We start from the raw sequence: 27484 nt of genomic DNA, 5'->3' as shown, positions 1-27484 counted from the left end.
TCATCGGATTTATAGCTTCGTAGATTTCTCCTCCCGCTGGCCTCACAACTCCCCAGATGAAAGTCGTGTCGCTAATATTTTCGCCCCTGTGTTTCTTCTTAACGTACAGCCAAGCGTTCTGCCTGCGCGCGCGCGCTAGAGAAAGAAAGAGTCAAGATGAGGGCTGCCCGATTTTAGGCCATAAATTCTCACCCCACGGACACCTGATTGGATCTAATGCCTTCTCGGAATATCGATTGGCATCCGTAGGAGGACCTCAGCCACTAGGAAGCCAATCCAGTCTTATTCATGGATAATCTTGTACCTTGTTTACGATGTTCTGCTCGTTGGCTCGGCGGCTCGCTACTTCTGGGGCCCAATTATTCCCCCCAAACTTTATTTGTGATCCAGTTTAATGGTCTGGAAGGAATATTCATCAGGGAAGGTTATCCCCCTCCCGAGGAATCTAACACCCCATATATATTAGATAAGAAAGAGGAATGTGATGAGTAGAGTATCCGACGAAAGAAAGACAGGCGAAATTAGGGACTACGAGACCACTGCCTACATAAAAACATATCACGGACACACACACACACACACACACCACACAGGCCTCAGTTTCCCAGATGAGAGTTTAGTTGCCAGCGCACCTTTGCGTTTTTTCCTTAACATGCAACTTTTTTTTTTTTTTTGCCATGAGGGCGTGGAACAGGGGCGTATGCTTGCACACACACACACACACACACACACACACACACACACACACACACACACACACACACACACACACACACACACACACACACACACAAACACACACACACACACACACACACACACACACACACACACACCACAGAGAGAGAGAGAGAGAGAGAGAGAGAAAAAGAGAGAGAGTGTTTCATGAACACCACCTATTTGAAGAATAAGTGAAGGTAGACACTATAACCAGGTTGGACAAAGTTTCTAAGGGAAGGTGAAGGTAAATTAGAGTTGACATGATTTATAATAAAGAAGGAATACAGTGCGTCGCAGGCTGGTGGTACTTAAGGAAGGTATATGCTGTATGAAAAAAATAGAACTAACATTAATGTTTCCTTCGTCTAATTTCTACTTGCAAATGAGTACATTTACATTACTTGGTGTCCTTGTATTATTACAGCGTGTACCGTACTGTTAATGGGAAGTAAACATGACAGGGAGGAAGATGCGTGAAAACAGTCATTATGCTATTAATTATTCTGTTCATGCTGTTTACTCTAATACAGACAAGCCTTTCCTCTACTACTACTAGACTACTACTACTACTACTACTACTACTGCTACTATTATTACTATTACTACTACTGCTGCTGCTGCTGCTGCTGCTGCTGCTGCTGCTGCTGCTGCTACTACTACTACTACTACTACTACTACTACTACTACTACTACTACTACTACTACTACTACTACTACTGCTGCTGCTGCTGCTACTGCCGCCTGCATTACCACCACTACTACTATAGCTGTTGCAACAATAAACCTCCCAGTGTACATATCTTTCGTTCTCAACAGTCTTAATCATTATCGTCATCGTTTGTAGTGTATATTGTTTACAGCAGCATCCACACCTTATATCTTTCCTGCTACATCCTTTACGCGACAAGGAGAACTAATGAATTGAAAGCCCGCGGTGGCCAGCGGTGCGCGACAGAAGCCAGGCCCCATTGTGACGCTGACAGATGGCCTCCCCTGCGGCCACCCGTCACCTTGATTATCTGCTTTAATTATCACCGCCTCCCAGCCTGCCCATGTTCACTTACCTAGACCCTTTACGTCTTTTGTCACGCCTCGACACCTCATACACTGCCACTCTGCCTCCACCTCTCCTCCATCGCCCATATCCATGTCTATGTAAAGGTTTATTTCCCTTTTTCCGTACCTTACCTGTTTCATACCAGTGAGATAGCTTCTAACACCATTTCCTCTTTACCTCTCTAAGATTTTTTTTTTTTTTCTTCTGCTCCTTTTCACCTTCCAAAGTCTCGCTACTTTTTCATCAACCCTCTCAGATGAAAGCCGGTTTGCTACTGTATAAAACGAACATTTCATTCAGGAACTGTCTCTCCCCAGTGTAAGGAGGAGGGGGAGGAGGGTGTACCTGAAAGCTGGTCCTGTGCCGAGCATCAGTAAGGAGGGTTCTGAAGAATTGCCGCCGCTTACCCCGCTGGAACCACTAAGCTCTGGATGACATTGCATAATCACCAATACTTCTTATGTTAAACTTTATTACCCCGGGAAGCTTTCATAGATTCCACTTGAATGGCAGGAGCATCCAGAGTGGTTTGTCCGGCATGAAGACGTGTAGGAAGAGGCAAAATGACATAAGAATCTCGGGACTCATGATTGTCTTTGTTAGGGGGCGAGTGTTATGGTCCTGGTCTTCCCTCGCTCTTTCTTTGTCATAGCCGGGGTGGTTGGTCTTTCGTGTAATGGCGAGCCTTCCTCCCGCCGCCACTTAAGAGCTTGATGTAGTGGCCAATCGATCACTATCCGCCGGAACAATAGACCGAGGAGCAATCGGAATACATACGAGCCATTAACATTTATTTCGCATGTATTTGTTGCTTGTCTGACGCTGAATACAAATCACCCCTCTATAGATCCAATCACAGTCTTTCCCTCCCAGCAGCCGCGGGTGAGAGGTCCATACATCACAGGTCAGCAGGTCAGTGTGGCGATCCCAGACTATAAGAGTAAGAGAGAGAGAGTGCTCCCCTATCCACCTTTGGTGGTCAAGAGCTAAACAGGCCAACTTGTGAGGACTATTTGAATCCCAGAGCCTGTTTTATTGCTGCCGGATCATTGACTCGGTGATAGATTACTGGATAATTTCATGGTGATGGACTTGGCTTGTGTCCAGGCGCGCTTCATTTACACGCAGTCATCGGTGAAAGTTTTGGAGAGTTTGGAAACTTGACTTATTCGTTACTCCTCGTACTGAAATTAGAGAGGAATTAGCCTTAGGTGTTAAGATACTTGACTCGGCTGTGTGTGTGTGTGTGTGTGTGTGTGTGTGTGTGTGTGTGTGTGTGTGTGTGTGTGCGTGGTTGGGTGGGTGGATATATGGGCGGGTGTGTCTGTCTGTGTGTGTGTGTGTGTGTGTGTGTGTGTGTGTGTGTGTGTGTGTGTGTGTGGATGTGCCATCAATATTGTTTAGCGCTTAAGGAAAGGCCTTTTACTGAGAGGGACTGCGAGTCTTCATGAAGAGTTCTGTAATGTCACTATGATGCCTTGTTGTTTACCGTCCATATGAGGCCAAGAGATTTAATGCACAAATAACAGAAATCGATTAAATTTATACGCTTTGGTTTTTGTCTTCGCTTGAAATTAAAGAGCGTACCTGCAGAGCCTCGGGGGTGGACACCTGACAAACTGTCGCACATTTTTGCTTTAAATTTTGTTTACTTCACATCCTGGAAAATATTGCCAATTTTACCCGCATTTAAATCATCCTTGTCGTACACCTAATCAGACGTTTTGTGAAAGTGCAAGATCTTTTTTTTTTTTTTATGAAGTATAGCAGATCGTTTAATCATAAGTGTGGTGCCTCTAATGGCGAGATGGACGCCACAACATTCCATACACCAGAAATGTGTGTGCTCTCATCACTCCCATGGCACGAGACTACTTTAAGGTACATTACAGTTATCATGATAAAACAAGCAGGCTACATGTGAATCGTATCCTGCTCTTAAAATCAATTAGACAGGACGTGAGGACTAGAGCCTCTATGGTGATACGGAGGTGGCAACAACGTGGCTTCGGAACACCGCGAAGTAAAACTGTCGATGGCAGATTACCGGATTAAGAATGACCTAGACTTTGATTTATGACTGACAGGAAGCAGCCGAGTCGCGCTGACAGGCTCCAACCCCTGTGCCGCTCACCCTTGCTGCGGGGGACTGCTGGGGCGAAGATCTCCAGGGTGGCAGGAAAGCGCCGTGCCTCTATGGCCTTCTGATCTTTCACGGTTTATCAAATCTAAAACAATAGTGGCTCTGCAACAGCCGCCTCAACCCTGCTATTACGTCTGATCTGAGGGAAGGCAGTGATAAGACGCGAGGAAGGTGGTCTGCGTGTGTGGTTACGGTGCCTGCCCGCCCCGCCCCACCCCGCCATTACGCTGTCCCGCCGCCGCATTACTCACGCCGGCCAGACGGATTGAGACAGTCCTGCACCTCGCCTGCCTCTCATAAATTCGCGGAGGAGAGCCAGATGAGGGAGATTATCGCCGCTTTGATAACAAGGGGAAAATCTATTGATAACCTTCTAGAACTTTGGAGCTGCACCGTATTTGTTTTCTTTTTTCCTCACAGAGCGACACCTCGACGCGATCACTCAGCCGTTCACAGCCACGGTCACGAGCTAACAAGCCACCACAGGCACTGCTTTTTAATCTATCTCCTCCAAACAACAAGCAAGCCGTCAGCCATGTCTTGGGGAGCTTCCTAATAATCTTACTTGATGCTTCACACCATTTTTGTCAGATGAAGAACAGAATGGTAGCGCTTCCAATCCAGACGTCAAGGCAGAACATGTGTTTAGAGATTTAATCCCCTTGATTTATTAAACACACAAGACAGACTCTCCTCTAACCTTCCACCGTTGTCCCCCTACGTGGCGCCCACCGATCACCAGTTCCCCACGCCCGCATACCACACAACAGCCAATAAAACACTCACCGAATCAGTATCCTACCAAGATCGTACGCGCCTCGGCAAGATTCCTGACGAGTTATGCAGAGAAATGGCGGGGAGGGCGGGAGGGAGGCAGGGAGGGGGGCGTGGTGGTGTCCCCGGCCGCCAGTGGGTAACGCCTCCCCGGCCGTCACCACTATTAGGTTTTCATGAGATTCGGCAGTAAAGCTGGACAAAGATCTGGTCTGGGGTTGAGATGAGTGTGCCAGGAATGTGTTATCCGGGCCGTCACCTCGACCGGCTTCCTTTACGCACCTATCTCCCTCACCATCCCTCACATCACCAGTTTCCATCACATTATCTCCCTTATCTCAGCAGCTTGCCACTCACACCTGCTCATCTACATGCCACAAGGTTTCTTATCTCACACGGCCTCCTTAACCTAGTTGAGTCTCGTAGCTCCTCCATAGCCCCTCCTGCCTACCTCGCCTCGCCAGCCACGCGTCTTGAGGGTTGGGAGGAAGTGTAGACGTGGCGACAAAGCCTCCTGGTTTCGCCCCACGCCACAAACGAGTCTCCGTGCCTCTACAGGGCCAGGTGGCTATAAATATCTGGATAATCAATAGTGTGGTCATCGCAGCCTATTATAGGACGTCGCCAATGATTTCTTTCCTTAGTTCGTTAGTCGTATTCTGTCAGTAGCTACACCATCAGTAGATTTTCTCCGTCAGTAGACAACAGAATCTTCATCATCAAGTTTTTCCTTTGGAGGTTTGTTCATCAGTAGGTTATCTGTGTACAGGGGATTCTCCAGCAGGTTCCCATGTCATTAAGTCCTAAGTAAGCCGGTTCTCCCTCGCCAGTCTCTCTTCTCACCAGATGGTTCTTCGCAACTTTTCTTTCTGTCTATCATTGATGCCTTCAGTGCGGGATCAATATATGGCGGGTGATTGTGAAATATTTGCTAGTGTGCGTCCAGTAAGGCACAATTTTGGCGTCATAGCGAGTTTCAAGACACTTATCTTCCAGTTTCGGATGATCTTTTTGACCTTTCTTTAGGGATTGGCACCTCAGTGGTCTTTTTTCTGTTCTTTTTGTTGACCTAGGCCAGTGCTCCTCTTACATAAAAAAAAATATACATGAAGGTCTCATTGGTGAGCTTCGAGAAAAATTACCATAAAAATGAGAAGCGGTAGTGTTTCATATAGCGGTGCAGCTGACTGACGAAAAGACACGTATAGCAGAGTTTACTGGTAATTGCCTACACTGCTTTTATCAATATCCTATCTATATAAGCATCATCTTTCTCTGACCCTTTTTTCCCATTTCTTCGTAAAACTACACGTGTGTACTTCAGTTATCCGTATCTTCAACAGACAGCACTTGTCCTATAAGACTATTCCATTCTCCAGCTGGGAACGCACTAACCATTAATGTGGTGGCGGGAGCCAAAATTAAAAATATCATAGGAAATGTACATTCTTTGTAATTCTAAATCGGTAACAAAGTAGCATGAGCAAAGATGGACAGGATATGTAAATAGAAATGAAACAACTTAACTCCTATAGACTAGAGAAAAGAAAGTCACATTGCCGGCTAGGATTACGAGAGTGCAACCTCTCCCTTTGAGCCACGACCCGAGAACTGAACCATGACGCCACAAAGTGAATCCCAGGAGGAGCAGAGCAGTCTAGACAGGAGGCACAGACATTACACGTAGAAGAAGGTAGTGTTCTTTGGCAGGCACCACAAACATCAACTAGACATGAGAGGGCCACAAAATCCCCCTTTGAGCATTGTAATACGTGGACACTGTGTTGAAGTAACTGTTAAGATGCTTCTATCCGTGTTTAGTATTGAATAGATTCGATGCTCCAAACCTACGTTCGAGGTTGACGTTAGAGCTGAAACAGTTAACAGTTCACTACCTCAGTCCACTTTGGGTCCTGCACGACACACGTGATCGGCGATGCATTGGGCCTTGCTGAGTCGAGTCCACCAGTCTTCCTCGCCGGTGCATTGCGGTCAGGATCGGCCCAGGAATGTTGAGGAACAGGTGGGGGAGAATAAAGGCATCGCGTCATTATTAAGGAATGAATTGGCGAGTACCTGGATGTGAGGAGGAATCAAACATGTCATTTATGGGACGTGGTCTTCCATTTTTTATTTATTTCTGTCCTCAGTGACTCAGTGGTTTATTTCTTTGTGTTGTTTTTGTTCTTGTTGTTGTTATTGTTGTTATGGCCTGTGTGTGTGTGTGTGTGTGTGTGTGTATAGGATCATATATTGTTTTAAATGGTGTTATATATATATTCAAGGTTATTTATAGGCAAGACCAGGTGTGCAGGAGTCTTAGTAGTTTTGCTTGGTCCTGGCAGAGGGAAGGACAGGGGTAGGGAGGAGGTTGATGGCTGATGGCTGGCTTATGCGGCCCGACAGGCTCTAAACGGCCGAGTTAATGAGACTGTCTGTCAGTTGTGCAGCAGTTTGGATTTATGCCTGGAATGGTAACGATTTTTATTTGAAGATGCAGTCTTGCCATGCTGTGAGAGAGAGAGAGAGAGAGAGAGAGAGAGAGAGAGAGAGAGAATGTGTAGTTTTTCGGACTATTATCATAAAAAAAAAAGTTCTGTTAAGATATGAACTAATATATAAATTTGAAATATATAGTCTTTTTTTCACTTATTTCTATATTTATTTAATAATGTATGTTTCTTTTTCCATTAATTTACATCGTTCTTTTATTTTACGTGAATTATATTAAGGTTTTTTTTTTTCTTTTATTCAAACTGAAAAACTCATTTGCTGCACTAAATATCTGTAACTTCTTAATGACTTCAATTTTATATGATGTAGGACTGTGGACGAGCAGATTGCCCCCACGCTTCCGAAAACAGTCCATATCAATGTATGCAAGAGTTCGTATAGAAGACCTATCGAGCACCTTTCCTCCCAAACATTCTAAAGTTCTATAATTGTGGCCGTGTTTAGCGTTCTGCTGAATCACTTTAATACGGCACAGCTCTGGTAAGGCAGGATTGTGTAGGTGATATTGTACGGCCTACAATTACGTTGTTTCAGTTGAATGTCTTAAGACAGCTAGAGGCAGAATTATTATCCCTCTGGGCATTGTGGTGAAGCTTCATTCATTATTTTTGTCTCTTCAGAGTGACGGTTCTAGTAGGGGCCGGTTTTGCTAATAGCCTAATCTGTATTTGTCAGAGTGAAACTGAATTTACAAGCAGTGTCATTAGCGAAAGTGGAAATTAAGTAATTCAGTCTCTTTCTTATGTGTCATTCTTGTAAATTGGGAACATTCCCGAGCAGGCAGCTTTGCAAGAGAACGCAGTTTGATCGGACAGTGTTAGTGAAAGTTGATTGCTTCCATTGCTTTAATATGTCTACTAGTTTGGGGAATAAATTATCGCAGAATTTTATAATTCCTCGATTTACCATCAGTTTGTTAATTAATTTGTCTTTTATACAGTATTGCATAGAATTGTTAGGGTCTTACTTTCAAATGACTAAGAGAATACCAAAAGAAGAAATATATCCGTGCTTTTACAGTAATAACTTAGAAATATATCCGTGTTTTTACAGTAATATTTAGAAATGTATCCCTGCTTTTACAGTAATACTTGCACAAGGCATTCTTTATTGCAAAACTTTCGTAAGGCAACACCAGAGTTTTGTTCGACGGCAGACGTGCAAGACGGAGGACGCATACGTTACTTCCTCGGGTTGTGTGTGGAAAGCAGAGGAGGTGACACGTGCACGATATTGTGAGAGCCCACTCGTTTATCGTGTTAGCCTCTCGGGTGGTCTGTTCCCATCCCCGTCAGCGTCTCTGTCTGTGTCACACTTCACTTATACTTTCATGATATTCAGGCAGTTAATAAGCAGGTCATAATTTTCTGGGAATCGGTGACCTGTAGGCGGAATGGGTTACCTGTTCTGGGTTGCCATTAAGTCCAGACAGGTGTGCTGCTAGCCAGACTCCACCCCTGCCCCTCCCACACCTCTCCTCCAACACCTGGCGGTCTACATATGGATGGCGCGGCTCGGCCCTTGCAAGAATTGACGTTTTGATATGCGGCGTATTTTGTATAAGATTCTCTGTAGGAAAGTAAAGCGTCTTGTAGCTTGGGAGTGTTGGAAGTCTGGTGTGGTTCGTCCTATAAGTATGGTGCACATACTGGTAATATCCGCTCAATGCTGGCTTGTCGAGGCGCCCAAGGGTAAATACTGACAAAAAGAAAATGTTCTCAGTATTGTGGCATTTACTCACGTGGTTGTTGTTGTTGTTGTTGTTGGTGGTGGTGGTGGTGGTGGTGGTGATGGTTTTGTTATTGTTTTGTTATTCAACTACTACTTCGTCTTTTTTTCTTTTGCTGTGTGTGTGTGTGTGTGTGTGTGTGTGTGTGTGTGTGTGTGTGGTGGTGGTGATGGTTTTGTTATTGTTTTGTTATTCAACTACAACTTCGTCTTTTTTTTTCTTTTGCTGTGTGTGTGTGTGTGTGTGTGTGTGTGTGTGTGTGTGTCATTATTGCTAATGTTAATACTTTTTTTTTCCAGACTGAACATGATCGTCATATACAGCTGACCTGGAAGAGGAGAGCCGTTCATTTAAGCACACTTGCAGCAGGACGCAGCAGGTGAGAACATGTGTGTGTCTCTTCCGTAGTATTTGGAAAATAAAAATCGAGAGGTTCAACCCTTGTAAAACTGTTATAAATTGAATTAACATGTATACTATGAGTTCAGTGGCTTGTTGTGTTTAGCATTACTAGATGAACTGAGGGAGACACGAAATGTTAACCAGATTATACGAACCTTTCAAATTTACATTCATTAATTAATTATATTGTTATTTTGTTTATTTATTCATTCATTTATTTTTTTTTTTATTTTACTTATTTATTTATTTACATCCTTTGTCATGTAACTAAGTCCTTAGCTGCTAAGAATATTTTCTGACGATTTTTTAGCCAGACATTTTAACATGTAGACTTGTGATTCGCAAACTGTGGTCCTTGGCGTATTTGTGCGCCGTGACTATCACCTGAATGGAAAGATAGACAGATAGATACCCGATAAATATGCATTCTTGTGCCTCTTAGTAGGCCTACACTATACTGACTACAAGGTTGGTTCACCGTAAAGTTCTTAGGATTTACCTTTATTGTGCAACTAAGCAACAAAGTTTGAGAACTACTGATGTAGACAAACAAAGACTTATATGACCAGAAAGGTAATAGCGGCCTTGTGCGAGCCAGTGGTATCTCCTAATGATCATGGTAATGGTGACACTGATGATGCAATGAGCGTGTTTCGAATAATGGCACCCAAGTTCACCATTTAGATTACCTTGTTCTTTACGAGCTTTAGGAAGTGTGGGATGCGCGTTGTGTTCTCCGTTCATGGCCACTGCAAGGCGACGAATTGGACACTCGGAAACGGATTCTAAACATACTGGCGAGAGACTAGATTATTCACTGAGATCACTGCAACAGACGAGTTTTATTGTAGAGAGGTAAGATTTTTCCACCCCTGTCGATAACGATGATGATGAGAGAAGGAAGTACGTGTTATTACGTAATTCATTAGCTCTACTTGCAGGATTCGTTTAACTCCTTTTCCAAAAAGGACTCGAATTTATTTGATTCACGCGTTAGCAACACATTCAATATAACGACATACTTCATTTCAATTCACAAGGAAAAATTCGTTCGATTATTTAGTGTAAATTTACTTATTTTATTTTATTCTGTGGACTTTGCTGTAACATTTCCGAGCAGAATCCTGGATAGCGGCAGCCGAAGTTTACTTAAAAAAAAAAAAATGATCCTCCGTAGTCTGGTAAGAAATTTCACCTTCCTGTGGTCTGAGTACAGTGGGGCGTGGTGTAAGTCTTCGTGTCTGAAAATCAAGTTTGAATCTTTTTAATTTGTACACTGCATTCAACTCGATAGTTCCATAAATTAGCGGCGTTCACTTCACTTGGCAAACAACGGAGGCTAACATTTGTCAATTACTCCGGTGCCCTTATTTCTGTGCCGCGCAGGAGTGATATGCAAATTGTCTCTTGTGCGAATTATTTGAAAACTCCAGCACACAGCGTCCTGGGCTGCGAGTCACCCGGGTAAACAATAAGACTCGCGGATCACAGCATCAGTCAACACGAGGATGGACGAATCACCTCCCTCATTTGTTTTCTCCAGCCGCGTTTCGAGCCGCCAAGTCAAGGGTTTGCGGTGACGTGGAAATCTCTCTCCGACCTGTCGCTTGCACATACACTTGCGCGTATATACACGAGAGAGAGAGAGAGAGAGAGAGAGAGAGAGAGAGAGAGAGAGAGAATACGAAGTGTACAAAGCGGTTAAGGTCAAACCAAGACGCATTGCATACCTCTGCCTGTGTGCTGCAGTGGCCCTGTCTGCTTATTCCTTACGTCTATCTCAGAACACGTGGCCGATTGTGGCTGTATGTATTATTTTCACCTCATTGGGTTTATCCTTGTGCACGTAATCTACATATATGTATGCTCAAACATCTCGTGCACAAAGCGGCCCCATAAGTATTCAGTGTAGTATTTTTTCGTCCTCAGTTCATGTATTTTTTGCCTTTGCTTAGTTTTCAGTTGTTGTCTATATGCACAAAGCGACCCCTGCCTTTCCTTAATTAATGTATTTTTCGTATTTACTTTTCAATTGGTGTCAATCCAAGGAGCTGTGTCTCATGGATCCTGATTATTACAACGCCGTCAATGAGTGAGAATGTAGTACAGGAGAAGTGTCCTAGTGAAATGTAACACGCTCCTCATCGCAATGCTGACTTTGACCGTAAAAATTTCCTGTTTCATTATATCATCTTGTAATCTTACCTTGTAATTTTCAAACACAAAAATCACTAATCTCTCTCTCCTACTCAAGCAAAATTAATAGAAATTATAAAAAACGGCCACTACATAGTGGTAATTTAATCTCCAGTTTACTTAATTGCCACTACCTAGTGGTAATTTAATCTCCAGTTTTGGTCAAGTTTTTACTGTGCTAGATAAGGATGAAAAATGTTCATGTAGCAACCTTATTTAACGATTTTTGTCAAGAAAGACTGAGGAGATTCTCGCGTCTGCAAAGTACAAGAACAATGCGGGGAAAAAAGATAGCGTTGCACCGTGTTTGTCCTTCAACACTGATGAACGTGATACTCGTCGCTATGATATTCTCTTCATAAACTTTTACGTTTAAAATTATATTGACTGATGGTCACGTTAGGACTCCACAAACACTACTAACTCTGTGCACAGACACCCATTGAGAAACTCAGAGAAATTGCTTCTTGTGTTCTTATGATAACAAATCATGACACGTGCTAAGGAAAGTAACAAGACATTATATATATACTCAAGAGGGTAAATCAGATATATATAGTAAATGTAAATCCAAGGCTGATGTGAATGAAGTTAAAAATAGGTATGGAGAGGAGAAATTAATCACTGTCAGTGGTTAAGGACTTGGTGTGAGAGGAAAAAAAGATTTAGGAAATAAGAAGGAAGTGTTAACGATGTTTTGTGGAGAGAGAACGACGTTTTGTGGAGAGTCAATGGGAAGAGTGACTGAAAAGAACAGGGAGCAGATTCTCTAAGGGATGAGTTACTACTTGGAGGTTGCCTTGTATAGAACAAATGAGAGAGAGGAGTCATTAGGAGCTTTAAGAGATCAGAGAAATTCATAGATAGGACAATAGGAGGAAATAAGTGGATATGCTTCATGCCTGGACTGCAACGTGTAGACCTGACGGCAGTTCTTATGAGTAACCTTACCAGCTTTCCTAATGAGGTCTGAGCTCGCCACGTGCAGAGCAGGAGATACAGTGCTGGGGTTCCTGCGAGCGTGGCGTGTCCTTGCCTCCCTGGTGTCATAAGGGGTGGACGTGCGGCCAGGCGGGGGATTAATAAAACATGGCCAGCAGTGGATGCGGCTGCAGACGGCATAACCAAGATGCATTTGGGGAATCTTCTGGCGGTCTTATTTGTTCATTTGTGTGTGTGTGTGTGTGTGTGTGTGCGTGCGTGCGCGCCGTACCCTCTGTCATATTCCTCCCAGTTTCTGTAGTTGGCTTGCTAACAAAAGTTAACTCCTTATACTCAGCGAGTACAATAAATTTTATACTCAGGAGTACATTTTATACTCATCCTGAGTATATATATAAAGAAAAAAACTAATGCATTATTAAAGTATAGTATATAATAATACTCCTAAGAATAATAATGTATAATAATAATACTCCTAAGAATAATAATGTATAATACTCCTAAGAAAAAAAAACTCGTACATTATTAATAATGTCGTAGTAGTGACGAGTAATCCCAGTGAATGGTGGTTGGTTGGTTTTGGTTTTAAGAGGGAAGGGAGATGAACTTTTAATAATGAATAAAAAAAATTCGAACTTTATTCATTGGATTCGAATTTCAAATATTTTTGTATCCTTGAACATCGAATTCAAAATATTTTGTATCCTTGAACATATATTTGATAAATATTCTCTTCTTTTCATCCTTCTTTAGTAGTTTATTTATGTTAGTTTTTAGTGAGGTAGGTGAGTAAAGATAGTTATAGGGAGGCAGTAAGTAAATAGTTATAAATTTATATTTCATTTATTTGGTGCAAGATGTGGTTTACATAAACTAGGCGAATGCAACGAATGAAATGCAAGATTGTTAAAGTACGTATTTTGCTGTTTATTTTATAAATAAGTAAACGCGAGAGAATAAGATTGTTAAAGTACGTATTTTGCTGTTTATTTTATAAATAAGTAAACGCGAGAGAATGAGCCATGCAAGACAAAAATGTTTTATTTTTGCAGCGAAATTAAGCATTTTTCAGTATCACTATAGCCACTAATTAACAAGCGTCTTCATAAAAAGCTAACCAAGACACCGGTGTAATTCTAATATGCTATCGTTAGTATAACTTTTCGGTGAAGCCAATAATACATTTCCGTATAATGTAAGATCACTTGCATGTTAAAAGGTAACATTAAGAGTCTCTTATTCTTAGAATAAGGCCAATAAGGCCAGTGTCTTGAGTTCTAGTAACAAAGTCTAGAAATACATATGGGAGTTCTCTTAAAAATCCTTTCCTATATGTGAAAAATACAAATCGAAGTAAGAGACCTGTAAGAATAGGAAACACGGAGATGGTTTATGAAAGCAAAGCCAAAAGAATGAAGGAAGAAAAAAAAAAAGGTTAAAGGAGATAGGGTAAAAAGAATATAAAAGAAAAAGGCGAGAACAACAGGAGAAATGAAAGTAAAACCGAGGAAGACGAAATGAAATATGAGCGCGTAAAACTAATAATAAATGGAGGAAAAAAAAAGCAAGATTAAAAAGAAGGATCCATAGAAGTAAAACGAAGTAAATTAAGGATAAAAAAGAATAAAGACGAAAATAGAAAATAAAATTTACCCAGTATAAAAAAAAAATATTTGTAGACATGAAAAAAAAATTAAACCTGAAGACAATCCCTTCGACATAAGACGCATTGGCTGAGTACGGAAGAGACAAGTCAGACAGATGAGGCATGCGGGGCGTACTGATGACAGAATTGTGCCGCGGCTAGGAGGAAATTCCTAGGGTGAACAGAGTGCCACGGACATTTTGAAAGGCTGACGTGTAAATAAGTATTAGATGGATTATAAGCAATAAGATAAATTGACAGACGATTACTGGAGTGAAAGGCTGATATAGACAATAGACATAGGCAGTTAAATGAAAGAAGGATTCATTACAAACAGGAAGATAAATTGACTGGAGTGAACGGAATGTTATAGGTATTCAGAAAGACATAATTAAATAGATTATAAGCAGGAATATAAATTAATAGAAGTGAATGAGTGCTATAAATTGACTGGAGTGAACGGAATGTTATAGGTATTCAGATAATTAAATAGATTATAAGCAGGAATATAAATTAATAGAAGTGAATGAGTGCTATAAATTGACTGGAGTGAACGGAATGTTATAGGTATTCAGAAAGACAGATAATTAAATAGATTATAAGCAGGAATATAAATTAATAGAAGTGAATGAGTGCTATATAAAATATATGTATATATAAAGAAAAGGCTGATAATTAAATGTATATAAAGAAAAGGCTGATAATTAAATGCTATGTGGATTATAACCGGTAGATAAATTGATAGACGAGTATGGATGGATATATAGATAGATACAGATTGTAGATAGACAGGTCGATGGATGTTTTAGTATAGAAACCAGATGTTAGATGAAGATAGATACGCATCTATCTATGTAAACAGGCAAATTAATGAACGAGCGAGTGAATAGCTAATAAATACAGAGATGAAAGATAGAAATTGAAATAAAAATTTTAGCTTTAAAAAAAGCTAGATAAATTGAATGATGCATGGATGGCTAAATATAGATAGTTAAACAAATAAATGTAAAGATGGATGAATAGGTGAATGGATGTAGCATCAATAAATAGGTGAATAAATAAATAAGTGCACACAAATACGCAAATTGACGGAAAAAAAAAATTATATATAGATAGATGGATTGATGCTAAATAAGGGAATAAGTAAATGAATGAAGAAATAAATAAATGCATACAGAATTTAATGGACATGAAGCTGGAAATAAAAAGATTAATAGATAAATGAAAATAGATCACTACCAAAGAAAGTGACATGCAAAAAGCAAAAATAAATACACAAACACACAAATAAACAGACTGCAGGCGATCAACTTGGCATAACGAGGGAGGCTATAAATAGATGACAATAAAAGGAGGCTGATAAGTGGCGTAGCGTTTGCCTTGCACGTGGAGGCGCATTCCTGAGTGTTGGCTGCAGGAAACCCTCGCCGTTGTGTCCATGGAGTAACGCTGCTGGAGTGATACGAGGACGCCCTGACCCGTATGTCCCTATCACAAGGAGAATGAAGAAATTAATGCAGAAGGAAGGGTGAAAAAATGGAAGAAGTGTAGAATGAAGGAAGTAGATTCGAATGAAGTGAAGGAGGAAGGGAGGCAGAAAGATAGAATGAAGAAAGAATGAAGAAATGAAAGAAAAGAAGGTAAGAAGACAGAATGAAGGAGGAAGGGAGGTAGAAAGATAGTGAAAAAAGAATGAAGAAATGAAAAGGAGAATGAAGGAGGAAGGGATGAAGGAGGAAGGGAGGTAGAATGATAATGAAAAAAAGAATGAAGAAATGAAAAGGAAAATGAATTAAGAAATTATTGAAGAAATGAAAAAAAAATGAGTTAATGAAGAAATGAAAGCTGAAGAAATGAAAAAAAATGAGTTAGACAATGAAGAGAATGAAGAAATGAAAAAAGAAAAGAGGGTCGGAAGATAAAGAATTAAATTAAAAAGGAGAGATGGAAGATAAAGGAACAAAAAAAATCGTATCCACCACAGCACTGAACAAAAAAAAAATCGTATCCACCACAGCACTGAACAAAAAAAAAAAAATCGCATCCACCACAGCACTCATTACTACATCCAGCACGCCACATTCTCTCCAGGAACTCTTTCACTGCCTCAATCATCCTTTCATTCGACTCGATACGGTGCCATTTCCTTCCTGTTTTCTCTACTCTTCCATTCTCATCATAACCCAACTCATTATCATCAGTATCACTCTCATACCTCTCACTCTCCATTACATTTACACAATCCGATCTTGATGCTGCAAGTGGCTAAGGATTTCCCATAAGTTAAGACAGTTGCTGTAAGGAAAAAAAAAAAAAAAAAAGAAAAAAAAGAAAACACGAGGAAAAACTATTGTGGTTGGTGGACTCAGACGGCGATGCATGAAACGGCCGCATCACACTCCACGCCACGAGACACTCACTAGTTTTGGCGCGGCGTTAAGATTGCATTAAGATTTTTCTCACCATAACTCCCGCCCAGACGAGGAGGATATAAAGACATCATCAGGAAGGACACCATTTACGGCATCTAGTGGACACCTTGGCGATGGCAGACCAGTGTACCCAGCAGTTAAAGTACCCCAAGCGCCACCTCTCAGTGGTGACAAGCGTTCTGATCTTGGTAGACGCATTTAAGCTGCTGCTGATGATGATATTCCGTAAACGATGCACCGAGAGGAGAAAGTGTAGGAAAGGAAAGCCACAGCAGCTGTATCTGGGGGAAAAAAAAAATCCAGTTATAGTAGCATATTTTACAACGTTCCGCAATTCAAGAAGGGGGAGAAAGAAGAAAAAAATATCCTACAACGCCTTTCATGGAGAAGAAGAGAGAAGAAGAAAAAAAAGTAGGTGAAGGAGGAAGAGAAAAAAGGAAAAAGTAGGAAAAAAACGAAAAGAAACAGGAAGAGAAAAAAAAACAGGAAGAGGAGCAACATCACTATAATAGTCCTCACTGAGTTAAAGGGATCGTCTTGAATCATCAGAGCCCCAAAGAACCAAACAGGTTATATAGAATACTCTCCCCTCAGTCTTGAATCATCAGACCCCCAAGGAACCAATCTCGTATTATAAATAAATCAGCAGTTCAGAGGAGTTAAATCAAGACAGACAAAGCAAAGGAAAGAAACGCTATGATTGAGTGCGGGAGGTTACGGGAGGTTACTTGGATTTGTGACCGCTACTGTACTGGTGGAGGACTGCTTTTGTTTTTTGAATCGCGATTGTATTGTAAGAAAAAATTAAGAAAAATAAAAAAAAAATTTTCTATACATTACAAATTTCTAAAATAAAGCGGTTCTTTATATAATTTCTGAAATACAGCGGTATGGGAAAAAAAATAGGAAAAAGGTTTTGAGGGTTGAGGGAGACGTATTTTCAGGTCTAAAATAAAGCGGTTCTTTATATAATTTCTGAAATACAGCGGTATGGGAGAAAAAATATAGGAGACAAAGGTTTTGAGGGAGACATTTTCAGGTCCTGTTCATAGCTGCATCCTCGTAAGTTTTATTAGGACGACAACAAGCCATGCTTAATAGTCGTCAATATTTGTAAGAGAAGACCGTCCTAATACTATTCAGGGATTTTCCTCAACTGTTATTTACTTATACTATGTATTTGATGCTCTAGTTGTAATTTACATGTATAATTGTGTTTGCTTAGAGTATCAAACTGAATTCATTTGATTAGGTGGGAAAACATTTTAATCTGACCCGAAACCGTTTGTCTTTTACTTATGAGCCTGGCGATCTTTGAAATATGAAAAATATTTTGGTACTTTTTTTCAGGATCAAGGTCTCTCTCTCAGAGCTCTTGAAAATCATATTTTTGTGCTTTTTCAGGATCAAGGTGTGACACTCTCTCTCATGATGATGATCATATGCTGATTACGACAAAATACTGATGACAGTGACGAAGTGATTTCTTACTTTTCTTACTTACAATCAGCATAAGAAGTGATTTCTAACAGTAAGTTGACGTTTACTATAGAGAAACAAAAAAAATAATTTTTACTACACGAATCACACGACACATTAATTAGATCACACTACAACAACACGGCAACTTACACGGAGCAGTCATATCTTGGCGCCGCATTCTTGAACCGAAGGTTTTGCATGGTTTGTAAAAGAACCTCTTCTACTGTAAAAAAAAAAATGGAAATACAGTAGAAGATATTGTAGACGAAGAATTTCTGAAAAATTTGTTGATATCTAAATTAGTACATTTCTAAACTGCATCATCAGTAGTAAAAGCTTCAGAATCAGACGATAGTTATCTCGGTGGCCTTTCAAAATCAGTCCTGATGAGGAGCCGAGGATAAAAGATGCAGTGTGCAGCTGTTTGGGAAAAGATACTTTCTCGCAGTAAGAATGTGAATGCTGTGCGTATACGTTTGTGTTGAACGTTGTCTAAGCCACCCGTCTAGATTTCCGGCAAGGTATGGTAAATATATAGAATACATAGAATGTTCTAGAACTTAGAACTCAGAACATCTAACTCAAGTTCTGAGATGTAGTGTACGAGGTCTGTAATGTTCATCTGTAGATCTATACTGCTACTGATACATCTGCAACTGGAAATATAAATTACTTTATATTAAGGAATGGGTTGTCCGTTACCATAAACTCTTAAATTTAATTAATAATTAAATTACTTTAAAATAGTAGAATAATACTCTATTTTAATATGGTAGAATAATATTCATCTGTGCTTTCATGAAAGGATTAGTTTCCCTTTCAAATTAGTTTTTCTTGCATATAAACTAATAGTTTCCCTTACTTGATCGTTTTCTTCGTATTCCTTTAGGTAATAGAAAACAGTTCAAACTACTAAGGGTAAACTACTAAGGGTTGACGCAAGTAATGATGAACACAACTAAATGTGCGTGTAGTTGACCATGATTAGTACGGGGGAGGGAGGCGGTCGGTTCCTGGTACACGTTTCATTTGTTCATTATTCCATCGCCATAATATTGAAACGTATCCCCCACCAGCAGACCAGCAGGCAAGGGGCGCCTCACACCATTGCTGGGTTCGGGCCGTGTGTCGGGGAGGACTTTACCTGGGCGTCTGGGAATGACCGCGGCTCTGACACACCCGGTCGCTCTCAGACCTAGTCGCTCTCGGCGAGAACAGTCACACAAACCAGAGAGAAAACACGCCTCTCCTTATGTCCACATTGACTTTAACCATGCAATACAGTCACGACACACGGGCAGGCACAGGGGCGGGGCGGCAGGCACTCTACACTGCCACACGTAAATTCCTTCATGTCACGTCATGTCTCGATACTGAGGCCACAGGGCCTCCCCATTGCCAGGCCCCACTGACACTTGACCATATTTAATAACTACGTTCTTATTCTATATTTAATTAACTACGTTCTTATTCTCTAACCTTATTCATTCTAGCCTGCAAGATTTATGTCATGCAGATTATCAATGCTCACACTCAAAAACTACAATTAAACGGTACCGTATAACAATTATTCCATGGTTAGGTAACCCTAAATCCTCACACACACGGACACCTTCATGACCCCAGGGCCTCAGAGGTCAACCAGTAATAGGCTTGTCAGCTCTCCATCCATTAGCGCAGCAGACACAACAAATGAATGCTCCACAAATTAATGCTCCGATATTAATAACGTTCGCCTGGGTTCTTCTATTAAGGATACAGCAATGTTTGTCCCATCTTGGGTGTTGCATTATTAATAACGTTTCCCTGATTCAGCAATATCACTGGGTTAAGAGGAATCTCACGAGTTTGCCCTGCTCACGGCACTAGCGTCTCGAATTCTCTTTGGTGTGTTTGTGTGCGCGCGCGCGTGCATGTGTATATGTGTGTTGAATTGAAGGTGTTTGTGTGTGCGCGCGTGCATGTGTACATGTGTGTGTGTTGAACTGAATTCAAGGACAAGCGTCATGAAACCTCCCTCTTAAAGGAATTCAAGTTATAGGAAGATAGAGAAATACAGAAGCAGGCAGGGAGTTCCAGAGTTTACCAGAGAAAGGTATGAATGATCGAGAATACTGGTTAACTCTTGCATTAGAGAGGTAAACAGAATAGGGGTGAGAGGCATTAGAGAGGTAAACAGAATAGGGGTGAGAGAAAGAAGAAAGTCTTGTGCAGCGGGACCGCGGGAGGAGGGAAGGCATACAGTTAACAAGATCAGAAGAGTAGTTAGCATGAAAATGCTAGAGATGCAACATTGCGGCGATGAGAGAGAGGCTGAAGACAGTCAGAGGAGAGGAGTTGAGACGAAAAGCTTTTGATACCACCCTGTCTAGAAAAGCGGTATGCGTGGGAACCCTCCCAGACATGTGAAGCATACTCCATACATGGACGGATAGGCCCTTGTACAGAGTTAGCAGCTAGGGGGATGAGAAAAACTGGCGGAGACTTCTCAACTGGCGGAGACTTCTCAATACGTCTAACTTCATAGAAGCTGTTTTAGCGGGAGATGAGATTGGAAGTAAAGGACAGAACAAGGATGTTTAGTGTAGAAGAGGACAGTTGACTGTCACTGAAGAAGAGGGGATAGTTGTCTGGAAGGTTGTGTCGATAGTTATGTATTAACGGGTGGATGGGTAGCGATAATAGTGCACGAGTCACGTACACATTTCGTTTTTGTCCGCTGTGCCTCACATGCACTTGTTCATGTAGGGGTCTTTTTCTGCCTTTATTACTGCTGGCGCTGCTAATATGACGGGGTGGTAAATAGAGATGGTGCATTATATATAAATTGTGCATATATAAAAAGTTGCTTAGTTGGACTGAATATTTTTTTTTTCTTTTTTCACTTCAGGGATCGCGCTATCCACTGACTGGAGGGTTGTGCCGCAGTGAGTTCATGCAGCCTTTCTCCCTTCGAGTGAACGTTCCCCTGCTAGAATGAATTGGAAGGATGAACACCATCATGAAATGTCAGGGGTAGATGGAGCAAGGGAAACCGTAGTCGAGCGAACTGGCATGGGAAAGATGAAACTAACATGGGAGAGAGGTGAACGGTAAAAAGAAAGGGCGGTGGAAGAAAGAAGAACGGAGGGGGGTGGGAAAGAGAAGGATCTATCAAAGAAAAGGAAAAAAAAAAGTTCTAAGAACTATCAAAGTTCGTGTGATCAATTTTGTTATTAGTGTGTAGTATTTTTTACATCTTAGTGAAGGAGGAGGGACGCAGTGGAGTGTGACACTAACAACGAACATTCATTAAAAACTCAAGCCATGTAAGCCCAGGCTCGCATGGCATTTAACGTCGAAACTACGAATCAACTTAGTGAACGACCAGGATTTTGCATGCGATTACATTATCAAAACTCGACAATATTGAGAACGGAGACGTACGTACGTGTGTGTGTGTGTGTGTGTGTGTGTGTGTGTGTGTGTGTGTGTGTGTGTGTGCGCGCGCGCGCGGAACAGGACAAAGAGGAAGAAAACAAGCGTCTTAATTCAAGAAACACTAAGAAGAGACACGTAAGAAGTACGAGACAAGAATGTGAAATTGAGTGAAGAATTTCTTATTATAAAACACGAAAACAGGTACCAAGATTACAAATAAGCTATCACACTATCGGATAGGTTAAGTGACAGGACGTGACCAACAATGAGAATAACCCACCGAGAACAATGCGGCGAATCACAAAACTAACAAGGCCGGAGAGTAGCAGCAAGCACCAAGCTATAAGAAGAGATACCCAGGTGGCTATACAAAATAAAATAAAGAAACCGCAAGTATCAGGTCTCCGAGGATCTGAGGGCCCATGTACGCGACGCAGTTAATGGACCAGACAGACAGAAGGCACATCGCATGCAACTTGGCTCTGTTCCTGATTAGACGAGAATACGATTTACCGAAGTTACTCGAAAATTAACCTTATTCAAAGACAAGGGAAAATAAAATAATATGATCGAAGTGTTTAAAAAATAAATCTTACAACAATGAAAACCTTGTTGGGGTAGAAAGTCGCTATAAAGTTTCTAACATCACCGTGTAAATTAACATCAGTGTATATTATATTATGAGGTGTAGGAAATGCAAATAGACGGAACACAGACCTGTCAGACCAGACCAGAGCGTGTCAAGACGGGCAAGCCGAATGTCACAGTACCAGTAATTAGAGCCTTACAGCTTAACAGATGTAGTGTCTGAATTTAATGTTATGTGAAAAATTCTAATCGCAGATGTGAAAAAAAAAATGTAATGTTATTTGTGAAAAATTCTAATCGCAGATGTGAAAAAAAAAATGTAATGTTATTTGTGAAAAATTCTAATCGCAGATGTCAAAAAAAATGTAACCGCAAATATAATGAAGTGTTCCGAATAGTGTATGTAATTTTTATGGAGATTAATCCATAAGGATTAAACTTCTTTTCTTGGTGTTTGGATATGTATAACTGCTTTTCTTGGTGCTTGGATGTGTATAACTGCTGGAAGTCGAGAATGATCACAATTACATGTAAGCAATTCATATCAAATCATATCAATTTACACTAAGTTTGTAAGACTCGACGTGTTTTCTTGAATCCCACAAGTGCATTTTTAGAAATTTAGGGAGGCAAAAAGATCGTACAGCATAGAAACATGACAAGCAGTGTGTGTGTGTGTGTAGAGGGACAGGACAGCAAGCAAACCCCAAGGACATGAAAATAGGTGGGGTCTGAGGAGCAGGGAGGGACAGAGGGGGAGGATCAGCCGCCACAAAGCATGAAAGCCAAAGAACGATGATGGGCGAGGATGACGAGAATGGGTAACGAATGATTTATGAGAAACCAAGGCAGATTAGAAAGGGAAAATGGAAGAAACTAGTAGACAATGATTTATGAGAAAAAAAAAGGCAGACTAGAAAAGGGAAAATGGAAGAAACTAGTAGACAAAGAGGTCGCGATGATAATGCCAGTTGTAAGGTAGTCAGTCATTCCACTCCACGCAAGACAGGAACTGGCAGACGAAGTAATCACCTCAATTATTGCATTTTTTTTTTTTTTTATGACAACGCAAAATAGAAAACGAACTTCTACAACATCTGCAACACAAAAATAGCAACTGTTGCCGAATTTAATCACGATGGTTTAGAATGTGGAAACAAAGTGACAGGTAGCAGCCTTTACTTGAATTACCAGTTCTTGTGTTTCTAGATAACCGGTGATGTACGACAGTTCCTATTTCTGGTTAGCAAGTTAAATAGGAAATCTCAACGTAAACAGGAAAACTCTTCAACGTAACGTAATTTTAAAAGTGTACGATTTTGTGGTTACCGAGTTAACCCACTTCAGAACATACACGAATATGAGAAGAGGCGCGGTGTGTGTGTGTGTGTGTGTGTGTGTGTGATCGTGGAGCGGAAGGGGACAGGATACTGAGACAAATGAACAAAACCAAGGACACAAGGAAAAGGGGAACTATTGAGGAAAGGGGGGGACGAAGAACAGAGTGGTGGTGATGCAAGTAGACGTGGGAAGGGGACGAGGCTTATGTAAGGTAAGGTAAGATAACGATAGGGTCAGGATTTGGCATGAGACCTATAACGAAGTAAACAAATAATAAAACTCAATGGGTATACATAAAAAAAAGGGTAGATAAAAATGTCAAACCCAGAGGCATTGTTTTTGGCACTTCTTCGCAGATCCTCTCCCAAACAAACAGATGTATCAGTGACATTCAGCACACCTTGCTTGACACCGTCCCTTAATTCATGACACTACATTGCATTGCCAAGTGTGTGTAATTAGTTTAATTAAGGAATGTACCCTTGGCGTTGAAGGCGAAGCGGACAGGAGCCGAGAAGACATTCGGACATGGGAAGGTTTTACGTGACGCAGTTGTGGTGTGTATAAAGGGGATGCAGGGTAGGAGGAAGGCAAGGAGGCAGAGGGAGGAGGAAAAAGGGGGGGGACCAGTGACGGGAGTGGAGTGATACACGGGACAACTACCTCATAAACCCTTCCCCTGTCCTAACATTTCAATGCTAAGATTAAAAACTACACGCTTTCGACAATATAGGTCAGGCGCCGATGTCAAACACGCCGTGCGAAACAGCCATATTGATCGTGTCAAACAATCACTTTAAAAGTATTTTTAAAACATGCTTTATAGGGTCTAAAACGGATAGAAGGAAGCTAAAACCAAGGACAAATGGAGGAACTGAAAGTAATCTCACTCCATACCACCATGACAGCTACCAGACACGCGATCGCGATCCCACTTCTTGTATGTTTGTTCAACCGTTTCGCTCCCTATTTCTACAAGCGTACCATCTTCCAAGACACCTGCCAGTCACCTCATGATTTACTTTCAATATTGCAAGTTAATAAATTCACCTGTCCGTTGCTGCCCCCTTCACAACTACAAGCTGTGCATCAGGAGGGGACAGTGACTGGCGGCCCTGGCTATACGAGTAAAGAGCATAGATTCCTAGTACCATAGGATCTTCTTAGCCCGTTAATGGCTCGTTTATTCAAAACGCACGTTAATGGCTCGTTTATTCAAAACGCAAAGTGGGAAAACGTGTTATAATGCTATTTTTAAACCTTGTTTTGATTAACAGGGATAGGGATGATAGAAAAGACGCGCCATTGTGTATCACATTTGTACTCGAAACATTTTTTGTACTTTTTACCTCTTCTTTTTACCTCGAAGAGTCTCCGGAGAACGCGTACTGATAATCATGAGGGGGAAAACTTCACAAAAAAAAAAAAAAAAAAAAAAAGTCAAATGGGGGAGTCTCTCGAACTCTTACGAACAAAACCGCTCATTAACCAGCTAAAAAATATAGCCAACCCACGAGTCTTACGATGCACAGCTCAGAAAGCAGCCAATCCACGCCCAGATGGAATGGAAGACCACCGGAAACACTGACGAAGCCTAAAACAATATTTACCGATGAAGGCGGCAACAGCAGCAGCGTTGCTGTTGTTGTTATTATTGTTGTTGTTGTTGTTGTTGTTGTTGTACTCCTGTGATAAAGACCTGTACCTCGAGAGTCCTGACGGTAAGTTGGATCCCTGACTCTCCACACCACAGGGAAGATTGAGGAGATGATCATAGCGGTGGTGACGCTTCGAACACACTCTGAACAGGAACATAGTAAAAAAATGGAGACTGAAAACTATGTCTGAAAACTATGTCAAAACTATGTCTTCATCACACCTACACCTTTCTAATTACAGAACACACACTAGAATTTCATTACACCTACAACTTTCTACCTAGAACGTTAAGATCAACTACGAAAACTTACGTGGTCTGTGTTTGTCCACACCACCACACTGGAGATGTAACTGCGACACAGCACACCAGCCAGAATACCTTTGAAAAAACCACAAACATTAACATTTCATTTTCAATTGTGTAACTATGCCACATACGCATGCGCCTTACAGAACAGCAAATGAATCCTTCAAGTGTCTTATGCATTTACCAACTCATTGTACTTTTCGCTATAGTTGCATTGGCTCTGCTCGTTGAGCTCCGCGAAGCATCCTCCTCTAACAACACACGGAAACCTTTACCACACCCCTACATCCGAAGCGTCTACTTGAAAAGATCTCCTTCGAGTATACACTAGCACACACAAACATCAATTTCAACTTAAACCCCTTATTACTTACCATTACCGACTACCACCTACGTCATTTCCACTCACCTAATCCCACTATTCCTCCTCCACTTCTTCCACTGGTCTTCGCTTGACTGAGCCCGAGACGTCATGCCTGCCTTCCTCTTCATCCTCCTTCTCCCCCTCCCTCCTCACTAACTACCTTGTTTGGTCTTTTTCTTCTTCTCTAGTTCTATTTAACGAACAGTCCACTTACGTAGTTACATTGTGTTCTTTAGATCCTTCCATCCTCCTGTATGAATTACCCTTTCCGCTCCTTCCCTTCCTTCCTTCCTTTCTTCTTTACGTCTATTACCGTCTCCGTCCCTACCCTCTCCTTTGAAATTGCCTTTTCCGCCCTTTGCTCGATAATTTCGTAATGCAATTGTGTGTTTCATCATGCTTCGTCTTGGTCAGCGAAATAAAAACATTTAGTGAAATATAAAAAGAAAAAAAAATAAATGCAATTATCACTTCACAGCCCACGATGTGTGTGTGTGTGTGTGTGTGTGTGTGTGTGTGTCACTTCACTGGTATGCATACGTCTTCGCCCTTCTGCATCGTATTGTCAAAAAAAAAGTAGCATTATTACGTGAGGTATCGGGCCAGCATGAGTTAAGTCTGACAGGTATTGATTTGATTTTAATTGAATTTATTGTGCTAATGCATCAGACTATTGGTCGTTATCGAGATAGGACAGGCGTATGGGTGCCAGTTAAGGACAGGCTTATGAGTACTAGTCAATACAAAGTAAATGACGACAAACACACACACACACTCCCACACACACACACACACGGAGATACTGAACATCACAACACTCCAGAATACACAAAGAAGGTATATGCCACGCAGAACACAATATTATCTGTATCCACCAAAACCAGAATTTTTTTTTTTTTTTTTTTCAGAATATGAAAAATCGTAACCAAAATTATTTAGTTCACACACTCATTGCTGCACCACAACCATTATCCTGAGTTGGTGAAGGCGATTTTTCCGTCTGTTCCCGGTGCTGGTTTTCTTTTTTCTTTTCTTTTTTTTCTCTTTTTTTTTTTAGAACGGAGGAGAGGTGACAGACGCGTGACGTGAAAGGAGTACGTAACTGAGTGATCGAAGCATGAAGTGGTGACCAGGCGAGGATCGTTTAGAGGTGCTAGAGTGTACCCCAATGAAGTTGTTATTGTTAAGACGCTGCGTGTCTCTTGACGAATGACTTGTAAGTTCAGCCGATCACTGACTTCTATGCCTGATGCGTGAATGCCGTCCTTCTACAAGTTTCCGTAATAATGGGTCGTCACTAGACAATGGGGCAATCTAAAACAACAATGACAACCACTTATGATTTAACAACGTTACGATAATGGGTAAAATTAATAACGTAATGTTAATAGGTAAATGGTCATCAAGCTATTTACGAATAAGACAACTGATGATTGCAGTATATTACAGTTGAAAGTGCATAATTGAATGTACAAATATTAGGAGTGAAATTTCAGTGCACAGCGATAAAATTTCACTATGGTTACTGTATATAGAGACAAGATTACACCATGATTGCAGCACATAGAGATAAGATTACACAAAGGTTATTGTATATAAAGAAAGTATTACATTGTGATTATTAAAGTATATAAGATGACATTACACGATGTTTACGGCGTAAAGAGATAGATTTATACCATGATTACAGAACGTAGGGATAAGATTACACCATGATTACAGTATATTAATAAAGTACACATAGTAATATTACACTACAGCTACAGTAT

The 27484-nt window shown here is 41.0% G+C and overlaps 1 protein-coding gene and 1 long non-coding RNA gene across 11 annotated transcripts; one reads left to right on the top strand and one right to left on the bottom strand.

Annotated features, from left to right (window-relative positions):
• The first annotated feature begins 6569 nt into the window (after window positions 1–6569).
• On the top strand, window positions 6570–22622 carry LOC135100543 (uncharacterized). The gene is made up of 3 exons (XR_010268789.1): window positions 6570–6717; window positions 9237–9316; window positions 20927–22622. It is a non-coding gene; the product is annotated as an uncharacterized LOC135100543 (long non-coding RNA).
• Window positions 15283–25840, bottom strand: LOC135100542 (uncharacterized). Of its 10 annotated transcripts, none has more exons than XR_010268786.1 (6): window positions 25761–25832; window positions 25356–25423; window positions 24996–25186; window positions 18187–18259; window positions 16586–16829; window positions 15283–15610 (listed from the first exon to the last, which is right to left on the bottom strand). XR_010268786.1 is itself a non-coding variant. In XM_064003532.1 (6 exons), exons 1-5 carry the CDS (start codon window positions 25823–25825, stop codon window positions 16625–16627), a joined length of 513 nt encoding a protein of 170 aa, XP_063859602.1. In that variant the 5' UTR covers window positions 25826–25840; the 3' UTR covers window positions 15283–15610; window positions 16586–16624. The 10 variants fall into 10 exon arrangements, 4 of the variants coding, with proteins under 4 accessions (XP_063859602.1, XP_063859598.1, XP_063859601.1 ...); XR_010268784.1 differs by having other exon boundaries at window positions 16586–16835; window positions 18187–18256; XR_010268783.1 differs by having other exon boundaries at window positions 16586–16835; window positions 25761–25831.
• Between the last annotated feature and the right edge of the window lie 1644 nt (window positions 25841–27484).

The sequence above is a fragment of the Scylla paramamosain genome, chromosome 5 (genome assembly GCF_035594125.1).
Source record: "Scylla paramamosain isolate STU-SP2022 chromosome 5, ASM3559412v1, whole genome shotgun sequence".
NCBI classification, from domain to species: domain Eukaryota; kingdom Metazoa; phylum Arthropoda; class Malacostraca; order Decapoda; family Portunidae; genus Scylla; species Scylla paramamosain.
The sequence above is the reverse complement of the archived record's forward strand: the minus strand, read 5'-3'. Positions and strand labels throughout refer to the sequence as shown.

Excerpts from the sequence above, each read along its gene's own strand:
- LOC135100542 (XM_064003528.1), bottom strand. The coding sequence starts at position 25,825 with ATGACGTCTCGGGCTCAGTCAAGCGAAGACCAGTGGAAGAAGTGGAGG. Across the intron at positions 25,424-25,760 it reads AGGAGGAATAGTGGGATTAG|GTATTCTGGCTGGTGTGCTG; the intron begins GTGAGTGGAAAT and ends GTTTTTTCAAAG. Across the intron at positions 15,611-16,637 it reads TCCACTAGATGCCGTAAATG|GGACATACGGGTCAGGGCGT; the intron begins GTGTCCTTCCTG and ends TCCTTGTGATAG.